The sequence below is a fragment of the Lipotes vexillifer genome, unplaced genomic scaffold, assembly GCF_000442215.2.
Source record: "Lipotes vexillifer unplaced genomic scaffold, Lipotes_vexillifer_v1.1 scaffold2419, whole genome shotgun sequence".
Classification (NCBI taxonomy): Eukaryota; Metazoa; Chordata; class Mammalia; order Artiodactyla; family Lipotidae; genus Lipotes; species Lipotes vexillifer.
The window spans coordinates 7,840-32,824 of NW_006778672.1; the positions used below are offsets into that span (position 1 = coordinate 7,840).

At 38.5% G+C, this 24,985-nt stretch overlaps 1 protein-coding gene across 1 annotated transcript in view; it reads right to left on the reverse strand.

Moving 5' to 3' along the window:
* Positions 1–3,585: 3,585 nt before the first annotated feature.
* The window catches only part of NEK7 (NIMA related kinase 7), a 143,459-nt gene continuing 122,059 nt past the window's right edge, over positions 3,586–24,985 (reverse strand). Inside the window, exon 10 of the mRNA XM_007451744.1 lies at positions 3,586–3,806. Coding sequence (XP_007451806.1) covers positions 3,696–3,806 — 111 coding nt within the window. The 3' untranslated portion in view covers positions 3,586–3,695. The remainder of the gene's footprint in view (positions 3,807–24,985) is intronic.

A 24,985-nucleotide genomic window follows, 5' to 3' on the forward strand; every position in this document is an offset into this window, starting at 1 on the left:
GGTTTTGTGGCAGAAATCTTTGTCAGTACGTCATCATTTTGATTTTAAAGTTAGTTACTGCAGTAGTTTGGTGGTAAAGATAGCTGCACCAACTAATAATCCATGTAAACACAGATGCCTGGTACTGACTTTCCTAATTAACAAACATACTTTTGAAATAAAATTTCAAATAGTCCAACAGTATCTTGAACCTAAAATTTCCTATTACAGTCACACGTGCACACACACAGTGAGGCTGCAGGTTCCTTACTATCCGTCCTAGGTTATAAAATGAGCTATACTTCACCACAAGCTACTGGGAATGTGATCCTGATGTGTAAGGTATACCCCTCGCTCTACTACCAGCCTGGCAGATTTTACCACATTAGGATCTTTCGGCCTCCAAGTCTCCAGACACGGTAGCGACTGTCACTTCCTATGTGAAAAGAACATTCCAACTACCTGTAATATCATTAGGGGTATACTACAGTGACAGGAATAGAATCTGTTGCCTGAGTTTTAGACACCTTTTATAATTTTAAGAAACTTTTCTTACTCAAAGTCAGCAAATGATGTACCAAAGAGAACAGGGACAGGTGAAGATGTGCCTTCATTTAATGCATATTTAAAAGCCTACTTCTTAGGGTCTGTCAGCCCTCCACTCTCACCACCCCCAACTGTTTTAATTCTGAGGCTTCTCCACAAAATGATAGAGTTACGGAAATGAATAACTGCTTCTGTAAAATAAGTGTTAAGTGAAATAAACAACGGTAGAGACTTTAGAGGAAAAAAGTCATACATACATAAAAATTTTTACTGTACTTATTTTGTAATTTTATACTTTTATTTATATTAGGATATTATACAATTTTCAAAGCTAATAACAGAGTCTTTTTAGTATGTGTATTGGTAGCATAACAAAATAAAAGTACTTCACAAAAGAAGTCCATATTACAGTACTATTGAAATAGGAGGCATATGATAATTATGCATTCGTGGGTTATAAACATAATACATTCATTTTAAAGAAAAAAACATTTCATATGAATAACATTTTGTTTAAAATAAATATGCAAATGTTAACAGTAACACCTGAAGTGTATATTGATACAAGAATGGTGTTTTGTAATAGACACTATGTAGAATGGTGAGCGGTCATCAAGTGGCTGTCCTGTCTTACTAAATTCACAATCATTGCACATTGCTGAACGCTTTATTTATACAGGGATACGCTTCATCCACCATTCCTAAACCTCAGCATACGAAACAAAGTCACCCCATGTTGTGTTCTGGGGAACTGGTACCAAAGTCTAAAATAAGGGTTAGAATCAGATGTACCTTTCATTTTACTGTTCCTCATATCAACTCAAATGTTTTACTTAATCAATACAAAATTTACTTATAAACAGAAATACAAAGAGAACATTTTATAGGTGATTATGAAAATTAATCATCTTCATAATTCTTTGAAATGATCCCGTTCAAAATTAAAATTTGTTATGTGCAGTGGTTTCTGCAAGAAAAATATGAACTTAGATAAAGATACAATATCCAAAACAAAAAGTTTCCATATGTAGAAAACAATAATGGACTTCCCTGATCAATATATTCTTCCCAACTATTTCCTTCTGGCAGATAGATTCACTTAAAAGAAAAGTTTAAATCTCTGCTTAGAAGTCCTGTGAGGCGTTAAGCTGATGATCTTTAGATCCATGTATCTTTAAAGATTGCAAGAAAAAGGAGTGTATCTGTTCCAACTAGAGAACATTTCACCTCCACGAATCATATTACACTAAAATGAACATGACACTAACGGTCAACAGAAACAATTCCCCTCGTCACTCTGGAGAGGAGGGTGCGGGTGTCCAATGCGGTCAAAGTCACCAGAAACTGGGAGAAACGGCATGCCCGGCCCTCCCATACAGAATGACCACCTCTCCTCTGTCTGTCCTGGGATAAAATTACCCTCCATTCAGAACTTATTAAGATACTGTAGCTGACTAAATTTAGAAAAAAAGTTTACACTTTTGCCCTTTGTACATTTTTAAAGTTTACAAATGACTTAGACGTATTCAAATGATTGTAAGAAAAAATACTTCTGTGGAAAAAATAAAACTAGCAGTTATATGGGCTAAAGGTAGGTGTTCTCTGAGCATGAGGGTTTCCTGTTGGCAGGATTACTGTCCCAAGGTTACATGGTGGCATGGCGTCCTTAGGCAGTGACTGCCACGCAGCCTTTTGACTTCACAACTCTGGGAGGAGCTGGTCACCACTAACATGAAGGCATTCAGGGAAAACATCTCCATGACAGCATTTACTAAACTCTGCCCATTTCCTTAAACTAAACGAAGTACTACCATCTCTGTTATCTTTATGCATGAATACAGTACTTTGCCTTAAAAGCTTCTCAATAGAAACGTTTAGCTCATAAAAATTCTGTTTGTGGTAGTGGCCAGTTTTCATTTCTTTAAACATATTCTAAAGTTACAACCTTGTCGGATAAATTGAAACAGTATCAACATTCACAGCTACAGTACAATGCACATCCCTCTTTCTAACAAGACACGGCACCGTGCATACACAGTGGCCCAAATTTTCAAAATTGAAAAAAAAAATGTTTTCAATCCAGGAAAAGTGTTGGTATATCAAATATTTATTTTAAGGTTATTATGTTGTCAGAAAATCTGAAACATTAGTGGATAAAATGCACGTACAATATAAATAGGAAAGTAACTTGAAGAATAAAAAAAATTTCTGAAGGGGATCAATCAGAACTTCAATAAAATCTACGAATAAAAACATATGCTTACACTATAGTGCACAATCATGAGTAGAGCATTTAAATTTATAAAGAAATTGAAAATAGTACTGCAGGATTATTCGAAGAATATTTTTCAAATGTACAAAGAATAGTAAAAACACACAGAAAAGCCTCGGGCAATGTGCAACTTGGAAAATTACTACCACACCAGCCAAACAAATCCTTAACCACTTTTTAAATGGATTCATTTATACCATTTTAATGCAAGGAGAATTTCAAAGATATTAAAATAAAACAAAGCAGAAAACTCTTCAGTGTCTGACTCACATTTTATCTCCAAATCTTTTCACATTTAATAGTTGCATTTTGAATGTATAAGCTATTTTAAATCTATAAGAGTTTTAAAGGCTTCTCAAATAGTTCATATGTCTGTCTACATTTATCTTTAAGAATCCTATTTGAAAGCTACAATGCTAAGAACTAAAACACATTACTTCAAACTTCTAAAAATAAAATAATCACAAAAGTTCACAATTGGGTTCATCTCAAATGTCCATAAATGACTGGAGAGCAGCACACAAGGCACATGTTCAGATACCTTCCTCAGGCTGCATGTCTGTCCCAATGGGGCCAAGCCGAGCCGCCAACATTTGGCACTGAGAGTCTATCTGAACACGACTTATCAGCACAAAACTCAAAATAATTCTAAAAATCTTTAGCCATTAAAAACCATCATGTTCCATTTGCTCTCCTAACACGCAATCTGATTATTCCAAAGTCACTGGGGTTTGCAAGAAGGTGACTTAAATTGGTACAAAATGAAGCTTAGATGAAAACTGGTTAAGGATTCAAAGCACGCTAGCTCTGAAATATTAATCTTAACACCCAAGAACAGGGAGGTATGATTTGCACAGAAATACTTGGGTTGCTTACGTCCTCCACGCCATCCATGAGCTCAGCTGCTGACCATGCAGGCGTGCATCCTCTTGGCCACGTCGTACACATACGTGATGTCTGGTCGCTTTTCTGGGTCTGGGTTGATGCACATGTTCACCAACTGCCGCAGCTGCAAAGACAGAAAACTTTTCTGACAACCTGCTTCAGGAAACCACTCTGGTCGGACAGTAACAAGGAACACACTTTGAACAGCTATAGACTTACAGGGTGTTCCGCTAAATGTTTATTTGGCTGGAAACATATGTGACCGCTGTCAATGACTTTACAATTAGTGGAAGGATCTAAGAAGCATATTCATTGGTGAGTGTTAATGTCAAGCATGGAGCATTCCCCATAATCAGAGGCTTTACAATGATCTTATGATCTTTCAAAGAAGTTTAATCAGAAGACAGAAGTCATGAAAGACGGTAAGTTTTAAACTCTAAGTCTCCAAATTAACTAAGATCTCTACACACTTATTTGATCTAAAGTTTACTACAATAGCCTTGATTGTAAGTTTAAATTTTAATAGCTTACTATATATCTAAATTTATACAAGGAAATTAGGATAAATGGCTATCACATACATTTATCATAAACCAATTTATATATTTGTATATATATATATATATATATATATATATATATAAATAAAGTTTTTATTAGTTTTAAAGTAAAAGCACTCCTCCAAACTAAAAATAATAAGGGCAAACTAAGTAACAAATAGTATTCTAATTCTCAACTGTATAAATTAGTATTTATATCCTCATTTTATAGATGAGAGGACTGAGGTTTACTTCCTTATTGGGTTGGCCAAAAGGTTCATTTGTTTTTTTGTGTAAGATGGCTCTAGTAGCACTTAGTTGTCTTTAATTTCATTCAAAACAATTTTGTTAGTAGATTGTATGTGACACCTGTCATATCAGCATGCATTTAAAAAAAGACATTTATCAAAGTTGGTGAATTTTTGTGTAGCCATTTTAATATTGAAGATGGAAGAAAAACCATTTTCAGCATATTATGCTTTATTATTTCAAGAAAGGTAAAAATGCAACTGAAACACACAAAAAAATTTGTGCAGTGTATGGAGGTGTTGTGACTGATTGAATGTGTCAAAAGTGGTCTGCGAAGTTTGGTGCTGGAGATTTCTCCCTGGATGATGCTCCATGGTTGGGTAGGCCAGTTGAAGTTGATAGCGATTAAATCAAGACACTAATTGAGAACAGTCAACGTTATACCATGCAGGAGGATAGCCGACATACTCAAAATATCCAAATCAAGCGCTGAAAATCATCTGCACCAGCTTGTTTACGTGAATTGCTTTGATGTTTGGGTTCCACATAGGTTAAGTGAAAAAAACCTTCTTGACAGTATTTCCACATGCAATTCTCTACTTAAACGTAATGAAAACATACCATTTTTTAAACGAATTGTGATGGGCGATGAAAAGTGGATACCATACAACAATGTGGAATAGAAGAGATCATGGGGCAAGTGAAATGAAGCACCACCAACCACACCAAAGGCCAGTCTTTATCCAAAGAAGGTGATGTTGTATATATGGTGGGATTGGAAGGGAGTCCTCTATTATGAGCTCCTTCTGAAAACCAAATGACTAATTCCAACAAGGACTGCTCCCAGTTAGACCAACTGAAAGCAGCACTCAACAAAAATGTCTGGAATTAGTCAAGACAAAACACATAATCTTCCATCAGGATGCTGCAAGACCACATGTTTCTTTGATGACGAGGAGAAAACTGTTACAGCTTGGCTGGAAAGTTCTGATTCATCCACCATCCACCACATTCACCAGACATTTCATGTTCGGATTTCCATTTATTTTGGTCTTTACAAAATTCTCTTAATGGAAAAAATTTCAATTCCCCAGAAGACTGTAAAAGGCACCTGGAACAGTTCTTTACTCAAAAAGATAAAAAGTTTTGGGAAGATGGAATTATGAATTTGCCTGAAAAATGGCAGAAGGAAGTGGAACAAAAGGGTGAACACGTTGTTCAATAAAGTTGTTGGTGAAAATGAAAAATGTGTCTTTTATTTTTACTTAAAAACCGAAGGCACTTTTTGGAGAACCCAATACATCACGAAAAAAGCACATTTTGACAAATTAAGAAAATATCCTTCCATCTGATCCTACAGCCAATGAGTGAAGGATATAGAATTATTCTTAATTCTAATTGCCGTAGTTTATGAAAACACGCGACTTTGTAATCTGGTCTTTCCCAGATGACAAGCCAAATCAAGAGGAAGAACCAGATTCTTTAGTATTTAAGTATGTCTTTGAAATTATTCAGATATTCTGAACACTTGCATTAACTCTTTCTCGCCAGTATAACAGCACTTAAATTATCAAATCACTGTAATTTCTTCACAGTCCTCAACATCCACCACGAAGATTTTTTTCATCTGGAGGAAACAGAAGCTGGTGATAAAATCTGTGAGCTGAGTCTGTTAACACTGCGACGAGGAAGGCCACTACCAGTGAGAAAAGTCAGCTGGAAAGAAGGTGTGTGGAAGGAGGCCCCCAGGGGAGGGGAGAGGAGGGGAGGAGATGGACGAGGCTGTGGAAGCCGGGCTCACTCAAGGCACCTGCAGCCCTGTGCCCTGAGGTAAGGCACTGTCTCCCGAGGTTTATTTCTTCATCTATTCAAAAAGGAGGCTGGAGTAGATAACCTATAAGGATTCTTCTAGCTCTAGCCCCTAGGTTGTATGATTCTACCAGAATGAAGTTTAATGATACGACTTCACATCTAGAAGTTCAACAACGCTGACAGTTAATGGTAGACCCACTGAGAGGGTCTGAGGATTTCAATTTCTATTCTTTGCAGTGGTGCAGAGGATAGTATTCAACATTCTAAGGGGTATGGCCGTACACAAGGCATCTTACTATGGTGATCTAAGAGAGATTTAAATCTGAAAGAGGTTGGCATTTTACCCATTAAAATAAAAACAAATACACCCAGTTATACACAATATAGAAAACAGCAGGAAAACTATAACGATACTTATATTTAAAAAGACAATGTTTTCTAACACGTCACCTAGTTGTCAGAAATTTTGTTTAGAGATGAAAATGATAAAAGGAGCAGAAAGGATACCTGTGGTACCAAAATTAATTCTATTTAACCAAGATACAAGCAGATGCAATAGCCATTTTTTGACTGAATGAAACTGCTGCACCCTTCAGGCTAGTCAAGAAACCTCACTTTTCCTGCACAGTAATTCAGAATAGGGTGAACTTTCCAACCTACTGTGGCAAATGCTTGGCCCTCACATGCTCCCGCCATGAGGATTGCAGCTGAAGAAGACAGGATCTCTGGCTCCCTGGGTGGAAGACGAGAGCCAGAAGTAATCGAAAGGGGAAGGGACCAAGAGTGAGGGAAATGGAGAGGTGGATGAGCATCGTAAGGACAGGCTTCACAGGGACACCAGGCGAAGCAGAAACGCCACAGCACATGGAGCCAGAACAACCCACCATGTGCTTTTTCCTCCCCATTTATGTGGCTCAATCTCCTTCAGATACATGGTTTATTTTCTCATAAAGACTTTTCTGGGGGGTGGAGACGAGATGGCAGAGTAGACGGATGTAAGCTCACCTCATCTTATGAAAACACCAAAATCACAACTGCTGAACAACCATTGAGAAAAAAATTCTGGAACCTACCAAAAAAGACATCCTACATCCAAACACAAGGAAGAAGCTACAACAAGGCAGAAGGAGGGACACAATCGCAATAAAATCAAATCCCGTACCTGCTAGGTGGGCGAGACACAAACTGGAAATAATTATATCACAGAGGTTTTCCCAGAGGAGTGAAAGTTCTGAGCCCCACATCAGGTTCCCCAGCCTGGGTGTCTGGCAACAGGAGGAGGAACCCCCAGAGCACCTGGCTTTGAAGGCCAGTGGGGTTTGATTGCAGGAATTCCACAGGACTTGGGAAACAAACTCCACACTTGGAAGGCACACAGAAGGTCTCGTGAGCACCAGAACCCGGGGAAAAAGTAGTGACCTCATATGAGTCTGGGCCAGACCCACCTGCTGGTATTGGAGGGTCTCCTGCGAAGGTGGGGGTGGCTTTGGCTCTGTGGGGAAAAAGACACTGACAGTGGCAGTTCTGCCAAGTACTCATTGGCATGAGCACTCCTGAAGGCCACCATTTTCTCACCAAGACCTGGCTCCACCCAACAGCCTATAGGCTCCAGTGCTGGGATGCTTCAGGCAAAACGACCAACATGCGGGACCACAGCGCCACCCATCAGCAGAAAAGTCTTCCAGAGGCCACAGCTGCCTGCTAAACACACCCCTTGACATGGCTCTGCCCACCAGAGGGAAAAGACCAGGCTCCACCCAGCAGCAGGCAGGAACCAGTCTCTCCCACAGGAAGGCTGCACAATCCTCTTAGATAGCCTCATCCACTAGGGGGGAAGACGGCAGAAACAAGAAGAACTACAACCCTGCAGCCTGCAGAATGGAAACTGCAATCACAGAAACTAAGACAAAATGAGAAGGCAGTAGACTATATCCCAGAAAAAGGAACAAGATAGAACCCCGGAAGACAAACTCAGTGGAGATAGGAAATCAACCCAAAAAAGAATTCAGAGCAATGAGAGTAAAGATGATCCGAGATCTTGGAAAAGAATGGAGGCACAGATTGAGAAGATACAAGAAATGTTTCACAAAGACCTAGAAGAACTAAAGAAAAACAGAGATGAACAATACAATAACTGAAATGAAAAATATGCTAGAAGGAAACAACAGCAGAGTAACTGAGGGAGAACAGATAAGTAACCTGGAAAACAGAATGGTGGAATTCACTGCTGCAGAACAGAATAAGGAGAAAAGAATGAAAAGAAATGAAGACAGCCTAAGAGACCTCTGGGACAACACTGAATGCACCAACATTCACATTATAGGGGTCCCAGAAGGACAAGAGAGAGACAAAGGAGAAAGTATCTGAAGAGCTTACAGCTGAAAACTTCCCTAACATGGTAAAGGAAACAGTCACCCAAGTCCAGGAAGTGCAGAGAGTCCCAGGCAGGATGAACACAAGGAGGAACATGCCGGGACACGCAGTAATCAAATTGACAAAAATTAAAGACAAAGAAAAAAATATTAAAAGAAGGGAAAAGCAAAAAATAACATACAAGAGAACGCCCATAAGGTTATCAGCTGATTTTTCAACAGAAACTCTGCAGGCCAGAAGGGAGTGGCATGATATATTTAAATTGAAGAAAGGGAAGAACCTACAAAGAAGAATACTCTACCCAGCAAGGCTCTCATTCATATTTGACAAAGAAGTCAAAAGCTTTTAGACAAGCAAAAGCTAAGAGAATCCAACACCACCAGACCAGCTTTGCAACAAATGCTAAAGGAACTTCTCTAGGCGGAAGAGAAAAGATCACAACTAGAAACAAGAATATTATGAATGGAAAAGCTCACCAGTAAAGGCAAACACCCAGTAAAGGTAGGAAATCATCCACACAGAAATATATCAAAACCAGCAATCATGAGGAGGTACACATGCAGAATATTGGAAATGCATTTGAAATTAAAAGACAAGCAACTTGGGCTTCCCTGGTGGTGCAGTGGTTGAGAGTCCGCCTGCCGATGCAGGGGACACGGGTTCATGCTCCAGTTCGGGAAGATCCCACATGCCATGGTGTGGCTGGGCCCGTGAGCCATGGCTGCTGAGCCTGCGCTCCACAATGGCAACTTAAAATAATCTGTTTATATAAAGACTGCTATATCAAAACTTCATGGTAACCACAAAACAAAAATCTACAATAGATACACACACACAAAAACAAAAAGGAATCCAAACACAACACTAAAGTTAGTCATCAAATTACAAAAGAAAAGAACAAAAGAGGAAGGGAAGAAAAAAGATCTACAAAAACAAACCCGAAACAATTAACAAAATGGCAATAAGGACATACATGTCAATAATTACCTTGAACATAAACAGATTAAACACTCCAACCAAAAGACACAGACTGGCTGAATGGATACAAAAACAAGACCCATATATATGCTGTCTACAAGAGACCCACGTCAGACCTAGGCACACATACAGACTGAAAGTGAGGGGATGGAGAAAGGTATTCCATGCAAATGGAAATCAAAAGAAAGCTGGAGTAGCAATACTCATATCAGACAAAACAGACTTTAAAATAAAGACTGTTACAAGAGAGAAAGAGGGACACTACATAGTGATCAGGGGATCAATCCAAGAAGAAGACAGAACAATTGTAAATATACATGCACCCAACATCGGAGCACCTCAATATATAAGGCAAATACTAACAGCCATAAAAGGAGAAATTGACAGTAACACAATAATAGTGGGGGAATTTAATACTCCACCTTCATCAATGGACACATCTTTCAGACAGAAAATTAATAAGGAAACACAGGCCTTAAATGACACGTTAGACCAGATGTAGTTACTTGATATTTATAGAGCATTCCATCCAAAAGCAGCAGAATACACATTCTTTTCAAGTGCGCATGAACATTCTCCAGGATAGATCACATACGGGGCCACAAAATGAGCCTCAGTAAATTTAAGAAAACTGAAATCATATCACACATCTTTTCAGAACACAATGCTATGAGATTAGAAATCAAATACAAGAAAAAAAACTGTAAAAAACATAAACACATGGAGGCTAAACATTATGCTACTAAACAACCACTGAAGAAATCAAAGAGGAAATCCAAAAATACCTAGAGACAAATGAAAACAAAAGCATGACAAATGAAAATGAAAGCATGAGGTAAAAGCAGTTCTAAGAGGGTAGTTTATAGCAATACAAGCTCACCTCAGGAAACAAGAAAAATCTCAAATAAACAACCTAAACTTACACCTAAAGCAACTAGAGGAAGAAGAACAAACAAGACCCAAAGTTAGGAGGACAGAAATCATAAAGATCAGAGCAGAAATAAATGAAATAGAAACAAAACAATAGCAAAGATCAATGAAACTAAAAAGCTGGTTCTTTGAAAAGATAAACAAAATTGATAAACCTTTAGCTAGATTCATCAAGAAAAAAAGGGAGAGGGCTCAAATCAATAAAATTAGAAATGAAAAGGAAGTTACAACAGACACCACAGAAATAAAAAGGACTCTAAGAGACAACGAAAAGCAACTTTATGCCAATAAAATGTACAACCTAGAAGAAATGGACAAATTCTTAGCAAGGTATAATCTCCCAAGACTGAACCAGGAAGAAATTGAAAATATAAACAGACCAATCACAAGTACAGAAGTTGAAACTGTGATTAAAAAACTCCCAGTAAGCAAAAGTCCAGGACCAGATGGGTTCACAACTGAACAACCGAATTCTATCGAACACTTAGAGAAGAGTTACTACCTATCCTTCTGACACTATTCAAAAAATCTGCAAAGGAAGAAATACTTCCCAACTCTATGAGGCCATCATCACCTTGACACCAAAATCAGACAAAGATATCATACAATAAGAAAATTCCAGGGCTTCCCTGGTGGCGCAGTGCTTGAGAGTCCGCCTGCCGATGCAGGAGACGCGGGTTCGTGCCCCGTTTCGGGAAGATCCCACATGCCGCGGAGCGGCTGGGCCCGTGAGCCATGGCCACTGAGCCTGCGCGTCCGGAGCCTGTGCTCCGCAAATGGGAGAGGCCACAACAGTGAGAGGCCCGCATAACGCAAGAAAAAAAAAAAAAAAAGAAAATTCCAGGCCAGTATCACTGATGACCACAGATGCAAAAATCCTCAACAAAATACTAGCAAAACAATTCCAACAATCCATTAAAAGGATCATACACCATGATCAGTGGGGGTATCCCAGGGATGCAAGGAACTTTCAAGGTCTGCATATCAATCCATGTGAATCCATCATCAACCAACTGAAGAAGAAAAACCATATGATCCTCTCAATAGAGGCAGGAAAAGCTTTTGGTAAAAATCAACATCCATTTATGAAAAAAACTCTCCAGAAAATGGACATAAAGGGAACATACCTCAATGTAATGAAGGTCGTATTTGGCAAAACCACAGCTAACATCATACTCAATGGAGAGAAGCTGAGAGCATTTCCCCTAAGATCAGGAACAAGACAAGGATGTCCACTCTTGCTCACCTCTTTTATTTAACATAGTTTTGGAAGTCTTAACCACAGCAATCAGAGCAGAAAAAGAAATAAAAGGAATCCAAACTGGAAAAGAAGGGGTAAAACTGGCACTGTCTGCAGATGACATGATAGTCTACATAGAAAATCCTAAAGATGCTAACAGAAAACGACTAGAGCTCATCAATGAATTCAGCAAAGTGGCAGAATACAAAATTAATACACAGAAATCTCTTGCATTTCTATACACTAACAACAAAAGATCCAAAAAAGAAACCCAGGAAACAGTCCCATTTACCAGCACATCAAAAACAATAAAATACCTAGGAATAAACCTACCTAAGGAGGCAAAAGACCTGTACTCTGAAAACTATAAGATGCTGATGAAAGAAATAGAAGATGACACAAACAGATGGAAAGATATATCATGTTCTTGGACTGGAAGAATCAATATTGTGAAAATGACTATGCTACACAAGGTAATCTACAGATTCAATCCAATCCCTATCAAATTACCAATGGCATTTTTCACAGAACTAGAACAAAAAATTTTTAAATTTGTATGGAGACACAAAAGACCCCGAATAGCCAAAACAATCCTGAGAAAGAAAAAGGAGCTGGAGGAATCAGGCTCCCTGACTTCAGATTATACTACAAAGCTACAGTCATCAAAACAGTATGGTACTGGCACAAAAACAGAAATATAGATCAATGGAATAGGACAGAAAGTCCTGCACCTACGGTCACCTAATCTGTGACAAAGGAGGCAAGAATATACAATGGAAAAAAGACAGTCTCTTCAATAAGTGGTGCTGGGAAAACTGGACAGCTACATGTAAAAGAATGAAATTAGAACACTGTCTAACACCACATAGAAAAATACACTCAAAATGGATCAAAGACCTAAATGTAAAACCAGATACTATAAAACTCTTAGAGCATAACATAGAGCACTCTGACATAAATTGCTGCAATGTTTTTTGATCCTTCTCCCAGAGTAATGGAAATAAAAACAAACAAATGGGATCTAATTAAATTCAAAAGCTTTTGCACAGCAAAGGAAACCATAAACAAAACGAAAAGAAAACCCAAGAATGGGAGAAAATATTTGCAAACAATGTGACTGACAAAGGATCAATCTCCAAAATTTACAAACAACTCATGCAGCTCATTGTCAAAAGCAGAAAAGAACAACCCTATCAAAACATGGGCAGAAGATATAAACAGACAGTTCTCCAAAGAAGACATACAGATGGCCAAGAGGCACATGAAAGGATGCTCAACATCACTAACATTAGAGAAATGCAAATCAAATGTGATATCACCTCACACTAGTCAGAATGGTCATCATCAAAAATCCTATAAACAATAAATGCTGGAGAGGGTGTGGAGAGAAGGGAACCCTCCTACACTGTTTCTGGGAATATAAACTGGTGCAGCCACCATGGAGAACATTATGGAGGTTCTTTAAAAAACAAAAAATAGAGCTCCCATATGATCCAGAAATCCCACTCCTGGGCATATACCTGGGGAAAACCATAATTCAAAAAGATCCATGCACCCTAATGTTCACTGCAGCATTATTTGCAACAGCCAGGACGTGGAAGCAACCTAAACGTTCATTGACAGATCAATGCATAAAGAAGATGTGATACATATATAATACAATGGAATATTACCCATAAAAAAGAATGAAATGATACTATCTGCAGCAACATGGATGGACCTGGAAATTATCATACTAAGGGAAGTAAGTCAGAGAAAAGACAAATATCATATGATATTGCTTATATGCAGAATCTAAGAAAAAATGATACAAATGAACTTATTTACAAAACAGAAACAGAATCCTTATGGTTACTGGGGGGAATGGTGGGGGGAGGGATAAATTGGGAGTTTGGGATTGACATTAAAATAGATAACCAACAAGGACCTACTGTATAGCACAGGGAACTCTACTCAATATTCTGTGATACTGAGCGTGTGTCTCAAGACTATGAGACTCATGCTTCCTTGGCATCTACACCTGAGCCACGTCACCTGTTCTTTCAGCATCAGAAGAAGCGTTTTTTCTCTTCTCAATTCTGCCACTGGAATCTCTTCCAGAATCTGAACTTTGTACATCAGTAACTAGGACCCAGGTGGCTCTGAATATTTAATGAGTGAATGATGAGTCCGTTATTCTTCTAAATTGTCAGTCTCTCCTCATCTGCTGATTCCTTCACCATAGTATGTAAGTACAGTTAAGTCTGTCCACGGAACTCCTCCTAACTGCTGCTGCACCTCATTTATTTGCTCTAAAACTAAACTCAAGGGTGACTAGAATCTGCACTCACTACCTCGAGTTCCTGAGCCCGTGCAGCCACCTTTTTGGGCCCTCACCCCCAGCGGCACCGCATTGCCCCACCCTGGCCGAGGCGGGTGGCGTGTGCAGGCGCTACATCTAACGGCCCCCCGTGCCCTGGCTGCGAGTCCCTCCTCCCCTGGCTCCCTGACACCTTGCTGGTTCTCCTCCAGCTTCTCGGACTTTTCCTTCTAATTTTCTTTGTAGGTTTAAGGTTTGTCATCCTCTGACAATCCCTCCAGTGTTGGTGGGCCCCAAAGCGCTTTCCTTATCCCTTTTTCCTTTTCCCTCCACCTTCTTATCCTGCGTCATCTTCTGTGCTGCAGCCACCGCCACGTGCCGAGGGTCACCAGACCTCCTCAGGGGCCCCATCCATGCACCCGCCCCACCACTGCCCTCTGAACACATCTACCCACACAGACTTTAACACCTCATGTGAAACGTGTTCAGAACTGAGATCTTATTCTTTTTCTCCCCAGACCAGTTCTTCCTGTCTTGGGCAGTGCCTCCCATTTCTGAAGCCAGAATCTGAAATTTGTACAGACCCTCATCACACTTCTGCCCCCCTGCCCAACAACCACCAGCCAAGTCCTACTGGCTGAGAATACGCACTGTTCCTGTCACAGTCTCCACCACTACAGTACTGGAACACTCCTCCAACTGCCAGCTTCCTTCCTTTTACCAGCTTGGCCTTCTGCTCTGAACCCCTCATGATGATGCCTCATACAGCTTCCCACACACACTGATCATCCAGTAACACTCAATGGTTTAATTTCAAATCATTACCACTAGAAAGTGATGTCACGTGGGTTAAGGTATATCTGAGTTCCAATCAAGAGAGATGAGTTACAGAGTTCTGACAGGGAATGGTGGTTACTGGGTGATAACAGGTGGTCCTCCAGAGTAGAGAAACTAACATCTCAGGTACTTTATTCAGGTACTCTGAGGCTGGTCTGACTTCCAACTGGTGAGCAGAGTGGTGAGATGCTTCAGCTTTGATCAAAAGTGTCAGCCTGACTTGCTGCTTGCTTTCCGTTAAGTAAATCAGCAGAATAGAACCTATCACTGCAGTGCCTTGTCAAGGAATACATAATGGTGTATTGAATATCCAAAGACTGGACTATTCAAAAAATTTGAACTCAGAGAGTATTGAGACATGTACTACACAGCTCCTATCAAACCTGCTAAGAGAAGACCTGGTAAGGAATACAATTCATCCTTATAACTTTGGACAATCTATGATGTACCCTTTAATCAAATTAGGCCACCAGAAAAGAAGGCTGCACGCTGGGAGCACATTGGTTCATCCTGCTGCTAAATCACCTTTCCAAAACCATGCTTTAATGCTTGCCTTTGGCTTTTACCAAAAATCACTTAGGCATTTATTGTATAATTGCTGTGTAAGACAATGCCAGTATATTACTCACAGACCCTTACAGGAGATATTCCTATCATAAATTAGTAGGAGAAAACTCTGTTTTCTCTGAAGAACAGGTACACTTCCTCCTTAAAAAGAGAAACGATTTGCTTACTGTTTCCTGCAGAGCCATGACAGAAACGCACAGATCTGCCTCAGTGGCTCTGTATAGGTATATTTATATGCCCCTTCTCTCCTTGGTCCTGAAGTGGACTTCTGTTCTATTTTAATAACCTGTAAGTCGTGTCTTTTATTGTAAGTTATCTCAAATCCTTTTAGAAAAATGGTGGACTGTAAACATGTTATGGGAGATTTAGATAGGCCCGAATTCTTAATTTGATGGAGTTTTCTCTGATATAACTATTGGTTGTTCTAAAGATACATTTAAATAGACATATTAAACTAGTGGGGGGAAAATCAGTTGCAATAGTCTTTTGGCAAAGCAAGGGGAGAAAAGAATCACAACAAATAACTTACTGCTTTTCTTTCTTTTTTTTTTTTTTTTTTACGGTACGTGGGCCTCTCACTGTTGTGAGAAAGCTCCCGTTGCGGAGCACAGGCTCTGGATGCACAGGCTCAGCGGCCATGGCTCACGGGCCCAGCCGCTCCACGGCATGTGGGATCCTCCCGGACCGGGGCACGAACCCATGTCCCCTGCATCAGCAGGCGGACTCTCAACCACTGCGCCACTAGGGAAGCCCAACTTACTACTTTTGTATTACAAATGGCCATGGACCAAGTTTAGCTATTTAACAACTAAAAAGTTGGAGACTGTCTAGCAAAGGTAAGGGTTTTTTCTCTTCCTCTAATTAATGACTGTTCAACCCTATTACCATCTCTTATGTTGTTCCTATATTCTAATGTGACTCCCTCCAAAGAAAATGTACTTGAATTTTCACAGGGAACAATTTTTTTATATCAGGTTATGAATTTACACAGTGACATGATGAATCATAAAAAAATGCCTCTAAGTTTTCTATCAGACAGACATTACATAATCAAAAAGAAAGAATTATCTTAGTGATCTCCCTCAGTATTAGTCTTACATTAAAAAAAAAAAAGTTCCTGCAAACCTCTGGAAGAAACTACCTTAAAAATCCTGAACAACTATACAACACTTTGAGATGATTCTAAGTACTACATTATTAACTACGTTCAAGGAAGACATATGTTCATATAATCACTTTAAGAATTTTATATATATTCCTATATGTCGGGCTTTAATTTCTAATAATAATGTCAGGCAATCACTTGCTCAAAAAAATTTTGCGTTTAAATTGAGGGAATTAGCTTTCCATTTATTACTTTATAGAAATAACTCCAAAATCAGTAGATATTACATTAATAAAAATAAACAGGAGTAAATAAAAGAGACATTTCATGGTTTACGTTACCTCAAGAAAATTGTTTAGTTTGCATTACTTTACATGTATTTGTAAAAACATGTACTTTGTTGTTGGTTTTAAATTGTTTTATAGGACAAGTTAAAAATAAAGGTCTTAATATGTAGGAGCCTTTACAAAAATCAGAGAAGAAATAACTGTGTAATTCAGATGTTTAAGGGACATTTAAAAAGCAACACAGGGCTTCCCTGGTGGTGCAGTGGTTAAGAATCTGCCTGCCAATGCAGGAGACACGGGTTAGAGCCCTGGTGGGGGAAGATCCCACATGCCGCAAAGCAACTAAGCCCGTGCGCCACAACTACTGAGCCTGTGCTCTAGAGCCCGCGAGCCACAACTACTGAGCCCATATGCCACAGCTACTGAAGCCTGCGTGCCTAGAGCCCGTGCTCCACAACAAGCAACGCCACCGCAATGAGAAGCCCGCACACCACAACGAAGACCCAACGCAGCCAAAGATAAATAGATTTAAAAAAAAATTAAAAAATAAAAACAACACAAACATTTATGGGAGGAAAAGCATATAACATAAAAATAAAATGAATTATCTCCAACATTTCTAAAGGATTATGAAATCATAAGCCACATGGAAATTAATGAATGAAGCAGAAAAAATGCAAATATATTCTGATCTATATATGTCTAAAGAAATGTCAAAGCATATAGGTTGGTACCAAAAATATTAAGAGAGTGTTAACAGTCACTGTTGTCAGGGCGATAACCCACGTAAGCGTCAAGTTCAGTTGCATACAGGTGATGAAAACAGGGCTCTCTGTGCATCGTGGCACAAGGTCACGGACACAACTCTCGATAGAGTAACAAAGACCCTGCTCTTGGTACTGCTTCTCTTCCACCCCATCCTAATCCCTCTGAGACCAATTATGGTATATCAGTCTCCCAAACACACCCAGTATCCATCTACACAAGGACACATTTTAGCACCCCAAAGTGGGTCTAATACATTAACACGCACTATGTTTCGAAGCTTCAGATGTTTATACAAAATGAGGAGGCAGATCCAACGCATATGCCAAAGCATCACTAGTGACTGACTTGGCGGAGAGGGAAGGGAAAAGAAAGCCCTCCTACACAGATACGTTACAAGGTAATGTTATAGCTCCGTTCCACAGAAAATCATTCAGTGTCTTCTGAAAACTCTGAAACGTCTTTAGAAAGTTACAGGATGCGTAAAATATAGGGCACCACTTTGGATTCTTTTTCAAGGAGCGAGTCCCCAGTGTCACTTCAGAAGCATACGTGAACAAAGAGCCTACTTAAACATATATATATATATATATTTTTATTTCATAGCATTAAGATTTATTAAGTTACTATGAATTTGTCTCATTAATGGATGGTAGTTTGTTTTCTGTTTTGTTTTTCTTTTTTATCTTTTTTTTTGCGGTACTGGGGCCTCTCACTGTTGTGGTCTCTCCCGTTGCGGAGCACAGGCTCCGGATGCGCAGGCTCAGCAGCCCTGGCTCACGGGCCCAGCCACTCTGCGGCATGTGGGATCTTCCCGGACCGGGACATGAACCCGCGTCCCCTGCATCGGCAGGCTGACTCTCAACCACTGCGTCACCAGGGAAGCCCTTAAATATATTTTTTAAACACAAATGAAACATTTAAAGCTTAAAGATCTAATCTTATATGGCAACTTTAAGTAAGGTGGTCAAGTGATATTATAAATGATGAGTTTCAAACTTACTAAAACCATTTTTAGGAAGGAAAATCAAATGTTATTAATAGTGTTTGAGATAACACGCAATGTTAATTTTAACAAATATATGGCACAGTTAATATGATTAGATAGCTCATTCTACATTTTAAAGTAAAATACTCTCATCTCACTTAGCATTGGATTACATAACTATAAGAACTAGAGAAATATTTGTGAAAACAGATATACTTCCAAACATTATTTGTGCCATATAATATAATGTCCTTCATTTAAATATTCCTGGGACAGTGTATTAGGAACAATCTTCTAGCACCAATTTAAATAACAATGGTTAACTTCCAGTAAGAACTCCAGGAAATTTATATAGTTGCATTAAAATTTGTGAAGGTAGAAACTATAAAATAGAACTATTTAGACTGGTCAAATGAATAAAAAGTTTTATAAACTATAGTTTAACTTCAAAATATGCAAAAATAATCTGTACCTGGCACTTTCATCTTTTTTTCTTATTTACATAAAGTAGCTCTTTTATGAGCTAAAAACAAAGGTCATGTTTTTTCTTACTGACTGAACTTTCTTAAAAAACTTCTTTAAGCATATTCTGAATTTAAATATAAACAGAAATTACCTGTAAGTATTAGGTTAAAAAGCCAGTTTTAATTTTTAAGGCTTCCACTTAGTACTCTGCTCTCCTTTCCTTAAGGGTAAACATTTGGGAAATGAAGCAATAAAATTACAACAAATCATAACATTTTTTGTTTAGCATGTCATGGATCGACACTTCTGATACCTTATTTGAAATACATGTAGTAGTTTTTACATATTCTAATATGTAAAAATCATTCCTACCCTTCTGCAAAAGTCCCTTATTCTTTCCCTTCAGTGTGGTGTGGCCCACAAGCTGCAGCCAGGCCAGGCAGAGGAGTGCTCTGAGGGAGCTGTGACCCTGCCTCTCTGCCCGGGACACAGTGCCCCTGGGAAGGGGCGCCCAGGTGACAAGGTGGGTGAGGGTGGGGACAGATAAGAGAGCACTGAGGAGCCCACGAGCCTGGGGTAGACCTGAGACTCTCCTTCAGGCTGCTTCCTTTGCTCTTGCAACACAAGCAGTGGATGTTGTGAGGGGTGCCCTGGAGTCTACTATTTGCTCTGGGTCTCTGTTTGCTCACGTGTAAAATGGGAATAATGCTGCAGACCTTCCTTCTTTGACAAGAAACTTCTTATGTGGGTGAAAGAAAATGGTGATTTCAGAAGTTGAAAAAATTTATGTATTCCAATTTTATTTAAAGCCATGTAAATATAGTTACTCTACAATAACCTATAAATATCTGAAATCAGTTTAGTTCAACTAAAAATTCATCATTATTATTTTGTTATTCATATATAATCAAGCATAGAAAGGATCAAGTTTTTTAATCCTTATATTTTAAATACTCTGGAAAAATCAATACTTACCTAGTCTCAAGAATAATGAAAATACCATGATGAGGTATCACCTCATATGGCCTCATCAAAAAGTCCACAGATAACAAATGCTGGAGAGGGTGTGGAGAAAAGGGAACCCTCCTACACTGTTGGTGGGAATGTACATTGGTGTAGCCACTATGGAGAACAGTATGGAGGTTCCTTAAAAAAACAAAAATAGAACTACCATATGATCCAGCAATCCCACTACTGGGCATATATCCAGAAGAGATTAAAAAAGTCTAATTCAAAAATGCTACATGCACCCCAACGTTCAGAGCAGCACTATTTACAACAGCCAAGACATGGAAACAACCTAAGTGTCCACTGACAGATGAATGGATAAAGATGGAGTGGTACGCATATACAATGGAATATTACTCCGCCATGAAAAAGAATGAAATAATCCTATTCGCACTAACATGGATGGACCTGGAGATTATCATATTAAGTGAAGTAAGTCAGACAGAGAAAGACAAATATTATACATCACTTCTATGTGGAATCTAAAAAATAATACAAATGAATCTATATACAAAACAGAAACAGAATCACAGAGAAAACAAACATACGGTCACCAAAAGGGAGAGGGAGGAAGGGAAGGAGGGATAAACTAGGAGTTTGGGATGAACAGATACAAACTATTATACATAAAATAGGTAAACAACAAGGACCCACTGTATAGCACAGGGAACTATATTCAATATCCTGTAATAACCTATAATGGAAAATAATGTGAAAAATATATATGTACATAACTGAATCTCTTTGATGTACACGTGATCACCTAAATCAACTACACTTCAATTAAAAAAAAAAAGAATAATGAAAATGATGCTGGAAATTCTTATGCATCTGAGTGAAGTGGTAGGGAAGACTTTGCCAGTGTGCACCAGTGAACTATTCCTGGAAAAAACCCTCCCTCCTGCCTTCCATTTCTCTAACTTAAAAAAAAATAAAAAAGGAGGAGGGGTAATTGTGGCATTGTCTAAGAAAGGAAGAAATCATAATGGAAGTAATAAAGTAAAAAAAAAAATTGTTATTTAATAACATTAAAGAAAAGGATTATCATTTTGGAGGTGAATGTTTATGAGATGTCATCCATTCTCCATTAGTTCTTTGGATGTGACCTTTTAGGCTGATACTTTATAGGATAATTGCATATACGAGAAGTACTTCCATTAACTGAGTTTTAATAGTAACTGATATTTTTCAATCTGTGGGCTGGAGGTATAAAGCCACAAAACAAACAGAAATTTAATGTACAAGAGAGGCATTAAATAATGTGAAAACTGATTAATGGTTTAATAATTTTGATTCCAATATTATATTTTGGTTTCTTCACGTATAAAACAAGTAGTAAGACCTACTAAATTATCAAGTTTTCAAAAATATAATTACAATGGACTTCCCTGGTGGCGCAGTGGTTGAGAGTCCCCCTGCCGATGCAGGGGACACGGGTTCGTGCCCCAGTCCGGGAAGACCCCACATGCCGCGGAGCACCTGGGCCCGTGAGCCATGGCCGCTGGGCCTGCGCGTCCGGAGCCTGTGCTCTGCAACGGGAGAGGCCACAGCGGTGAGAGGCCCGCGTACCGCAAAAAGAAAAATTATATATATATATATATATATATATATAATTACAAGGTAACCAACCACAAGTTGTCCTAAAATAGTCTGTCACTTATAATGAATTTAAAATTACTACTAAACAGATAAGCATTTGCCGTAATAGGTCAGATCCACAAGCACTGCTATCATAACACTGTCCACTTTATTAAAAAGCTTTAACCATCTCACCATGTTTTATGGGCACTTGTTTCTCTTTTGCTCGAAGTATGGGTTTCAGATCTGCAGTTTAGTTTCTCCCTTACTCTCTTTTCCCAGAGACTGAGAACACTCTTCTTCACTCTCCTCATTTCCATTTTCCATTTTCATCTACAAACTCTTTACTCAACTTTTCAGAACTTCCTTCCAATCTGCTGAGGCAAAGTTCTCTTCAGCCTTTCCTGTGTATTCTCTATTTATGCTAGGATTTTTTAATTAAAAAAAAAATTAAAGACACAAATCTGTATTTCGCATTGTGTTAGTGCTCAGATTTTCAAATATCCGTTAAAAAGAAACTAACTCAGTAGAGAACCACACTTTACACTTTCTGTATAAATGATTTTCAATAAACTATTCACTATTTTTAAAATTTAGATTCTCCTGAGATCAATTAGTGAACAATCGTGAAAATGCACAATTCTGATGATTACTCCAGTGTCTCCCAAATAAATTAAATATAGAAACTGAAGGGTAAAAAATCTATTTGCCTTATTTCCTAGTAACGGACATTGGACATTGCAGATATGATGTTGCTTGCTTATCAGAATGAAAAAAATCATATAGCAGGTAATATCAATAAAAGGAAACATACCTCTGACCTGTCTTTTGAGTAATTTTCTTCCTCACTGCATAGAGAGTTCTGTAAGAACATTCACTCATTCAATTGACATTAACTGGTTCATTCATTCTTTTCATTTATTCCTTTAATCTCACTCTCTCATTCGCTCAATTGATTGATCAATCAATCAGTCAATCACTGAACCTTTTTTAGTGTGCCAGGCCCCAGAGACACACAGATAAAAAGCAGTTACAGGAGCCAGACAGTCAGGAGTGGGGAGCCACATGTGCAAAGAAGATGTGGTACACATACACAATGGAATATGACTCAGCCAGAACAAAGAAAGAAATTTTGCCATTTGCAACAAGATGGGTGGACTTGGAGGGTATTATGCTAAGTGAAGTAAGTCACACAGAGAAAGACAAATACTGTACATCATAACTTATAGGTGGAATCTAAAAACGAAAACAAACGTGGCTATAACAAAAAAGAAACAAACTCACAGATACAGAGAACAAACGAGTGGTTACCAGTGGGGAAGGGGGAGGGACAAAAGGGGATTAAGAAGCACAAACTACTATGCATAAAATAAATAAGCTACAAGGATATATTGTACAGCACAGGGAATATAGCCAATATTTTATAATACTTATACATGGAGTATAACCTTTAAAAATTGTGGATCACTATGCTGTACACCTGAAACTTACATAATACTGTAAATCAACTCTACCTCAATGAAAAAAAACAATTATAATGCAGTGTGGCTGCCAAGGGAGGAGGGTTTGAGGGGTGGAGAAAGGGGAGCAGGATAATTTTATGCAGAAGATGACGGCCATGGTTTGTTCTAAAGACAATGAGTTTGCCTGATAAAGCACAGGGCAAGGAGCGCTTCAACACAAGGAAGCAGCACCCACAGAAAGATGGAAATTCATGGGACTTCTAGTACAACCTGCATGGGCAGAGTTCAGGAAAGAAGAGAGTACACTGTGATCAGAACGCCAGGAGAGCTCAGCCCAGACCAGACTACGAGGGGCCGTGGGAATTACAACTCCTTGGACTTAGTAAATGTTCAATAAATGTCTGCTTCACTGACGTTAATTTCTTAATCACCAACAATACCAAGTTTAATTAAAACTAAGAGGTATCTCAGGGAAAAATCTCTACCTTTTTTTTTTGACCCAATATTTTTATTGTTAAGTACAGTAATTCCCTATTGCTACATGAATGAGATCACTACTAGAAAAGGAAAGAATACTGAACACTAAAAGTCATAAGATACTTTAGTCGTTCCTAATATCATTCATGTGCAGCTGAGATAATTCAGTTTGGAATTCCTAAACTGTACATAATAACAACAACTTAATTCAAAAGGAAATATCTGACATACAGGTTTATTCTTCCAAAGGATACTATTTCTCAGCTTTGGTTTTTAATGCTTAAGTGTATCTATGTCTTAGATTATAAGAAATTTAAAAATCCTAAGCTCTTAAACTCTGAGCTGTTCTAAATGGAATGACTGTATCTGGAAATAAACCTTGTAGAGCTCCTCAGGATTCTGATCAATCGAGGCTGGTTGGCAGGCATGCCTTTTATTCTCATGAAATGCTCCCTGTGTGTCCTCTTTGGGCAGGAGCCTTAAAAATTTAGCAGTAGCTAAATCAACTTGGTAAGCTTTCAAATAGATATTTGGTGGGAAATTAATTTGCTTAAAATGTTTAGTTTTCCAACAGATATAGAGTCTGTTAGCATTTGAGCTATAAAATTGACACCTAATGGATTGGTCTAACTAACTAACTAAAAGTTCACTGTTGAAAAACTTTATACTTCACTTTTCATTGTTTCCTAAATTTTGCCCTACTAAAAAAGCTAAATGGCAATTTAGACTTTTAAAAGATCTATAAAGCCGACTATATAAAGGAATATTAAGATACCGTTAAAGTATGGCAGCATGAAGTCTGTTCAGGCTTTTTGCTACCACAAATTCTGTATAATTATTTTCCAAACCAATTGAGTTCCCACTTAAGGAGAGAAAATATTTATTAGCACATCTGCATTTCAAAGCTCTTATTCTGAGAACTTTTCTACATAACTGAACAGATTAAAGTAAGATCATGAGTCTGTATTTTTTGTGTCTCATTTCTTCAGTAAGAATTAGTTTCCCTGTTTACCTACGCATTACAGCTTTCAGTTTTATCATCGTGCAGCAGCAAATTTTACCAATCGGAGAGATTGTACTATCTTTTTTTGGAAAGTACATCATATAACATGTTTTGCTTTATATCTCTCTTCAAAACTGGTAACTATATAGAGTGAAGTAAAAAAGTGTAAATCTGTTTTCCTTTCCCAACCATAAGACCTTCTATCTGGGCCAGACTTTGATATCTGCCCCTTGGCTGAGAATCCGCAAATCCAACTTCACACTTAGCTGCAGTGAAGTAGCCCTGCAGGCAGGCCGACTTCAACGAACCACTAGTGGTATCATCATTAAAATCCTGCTGA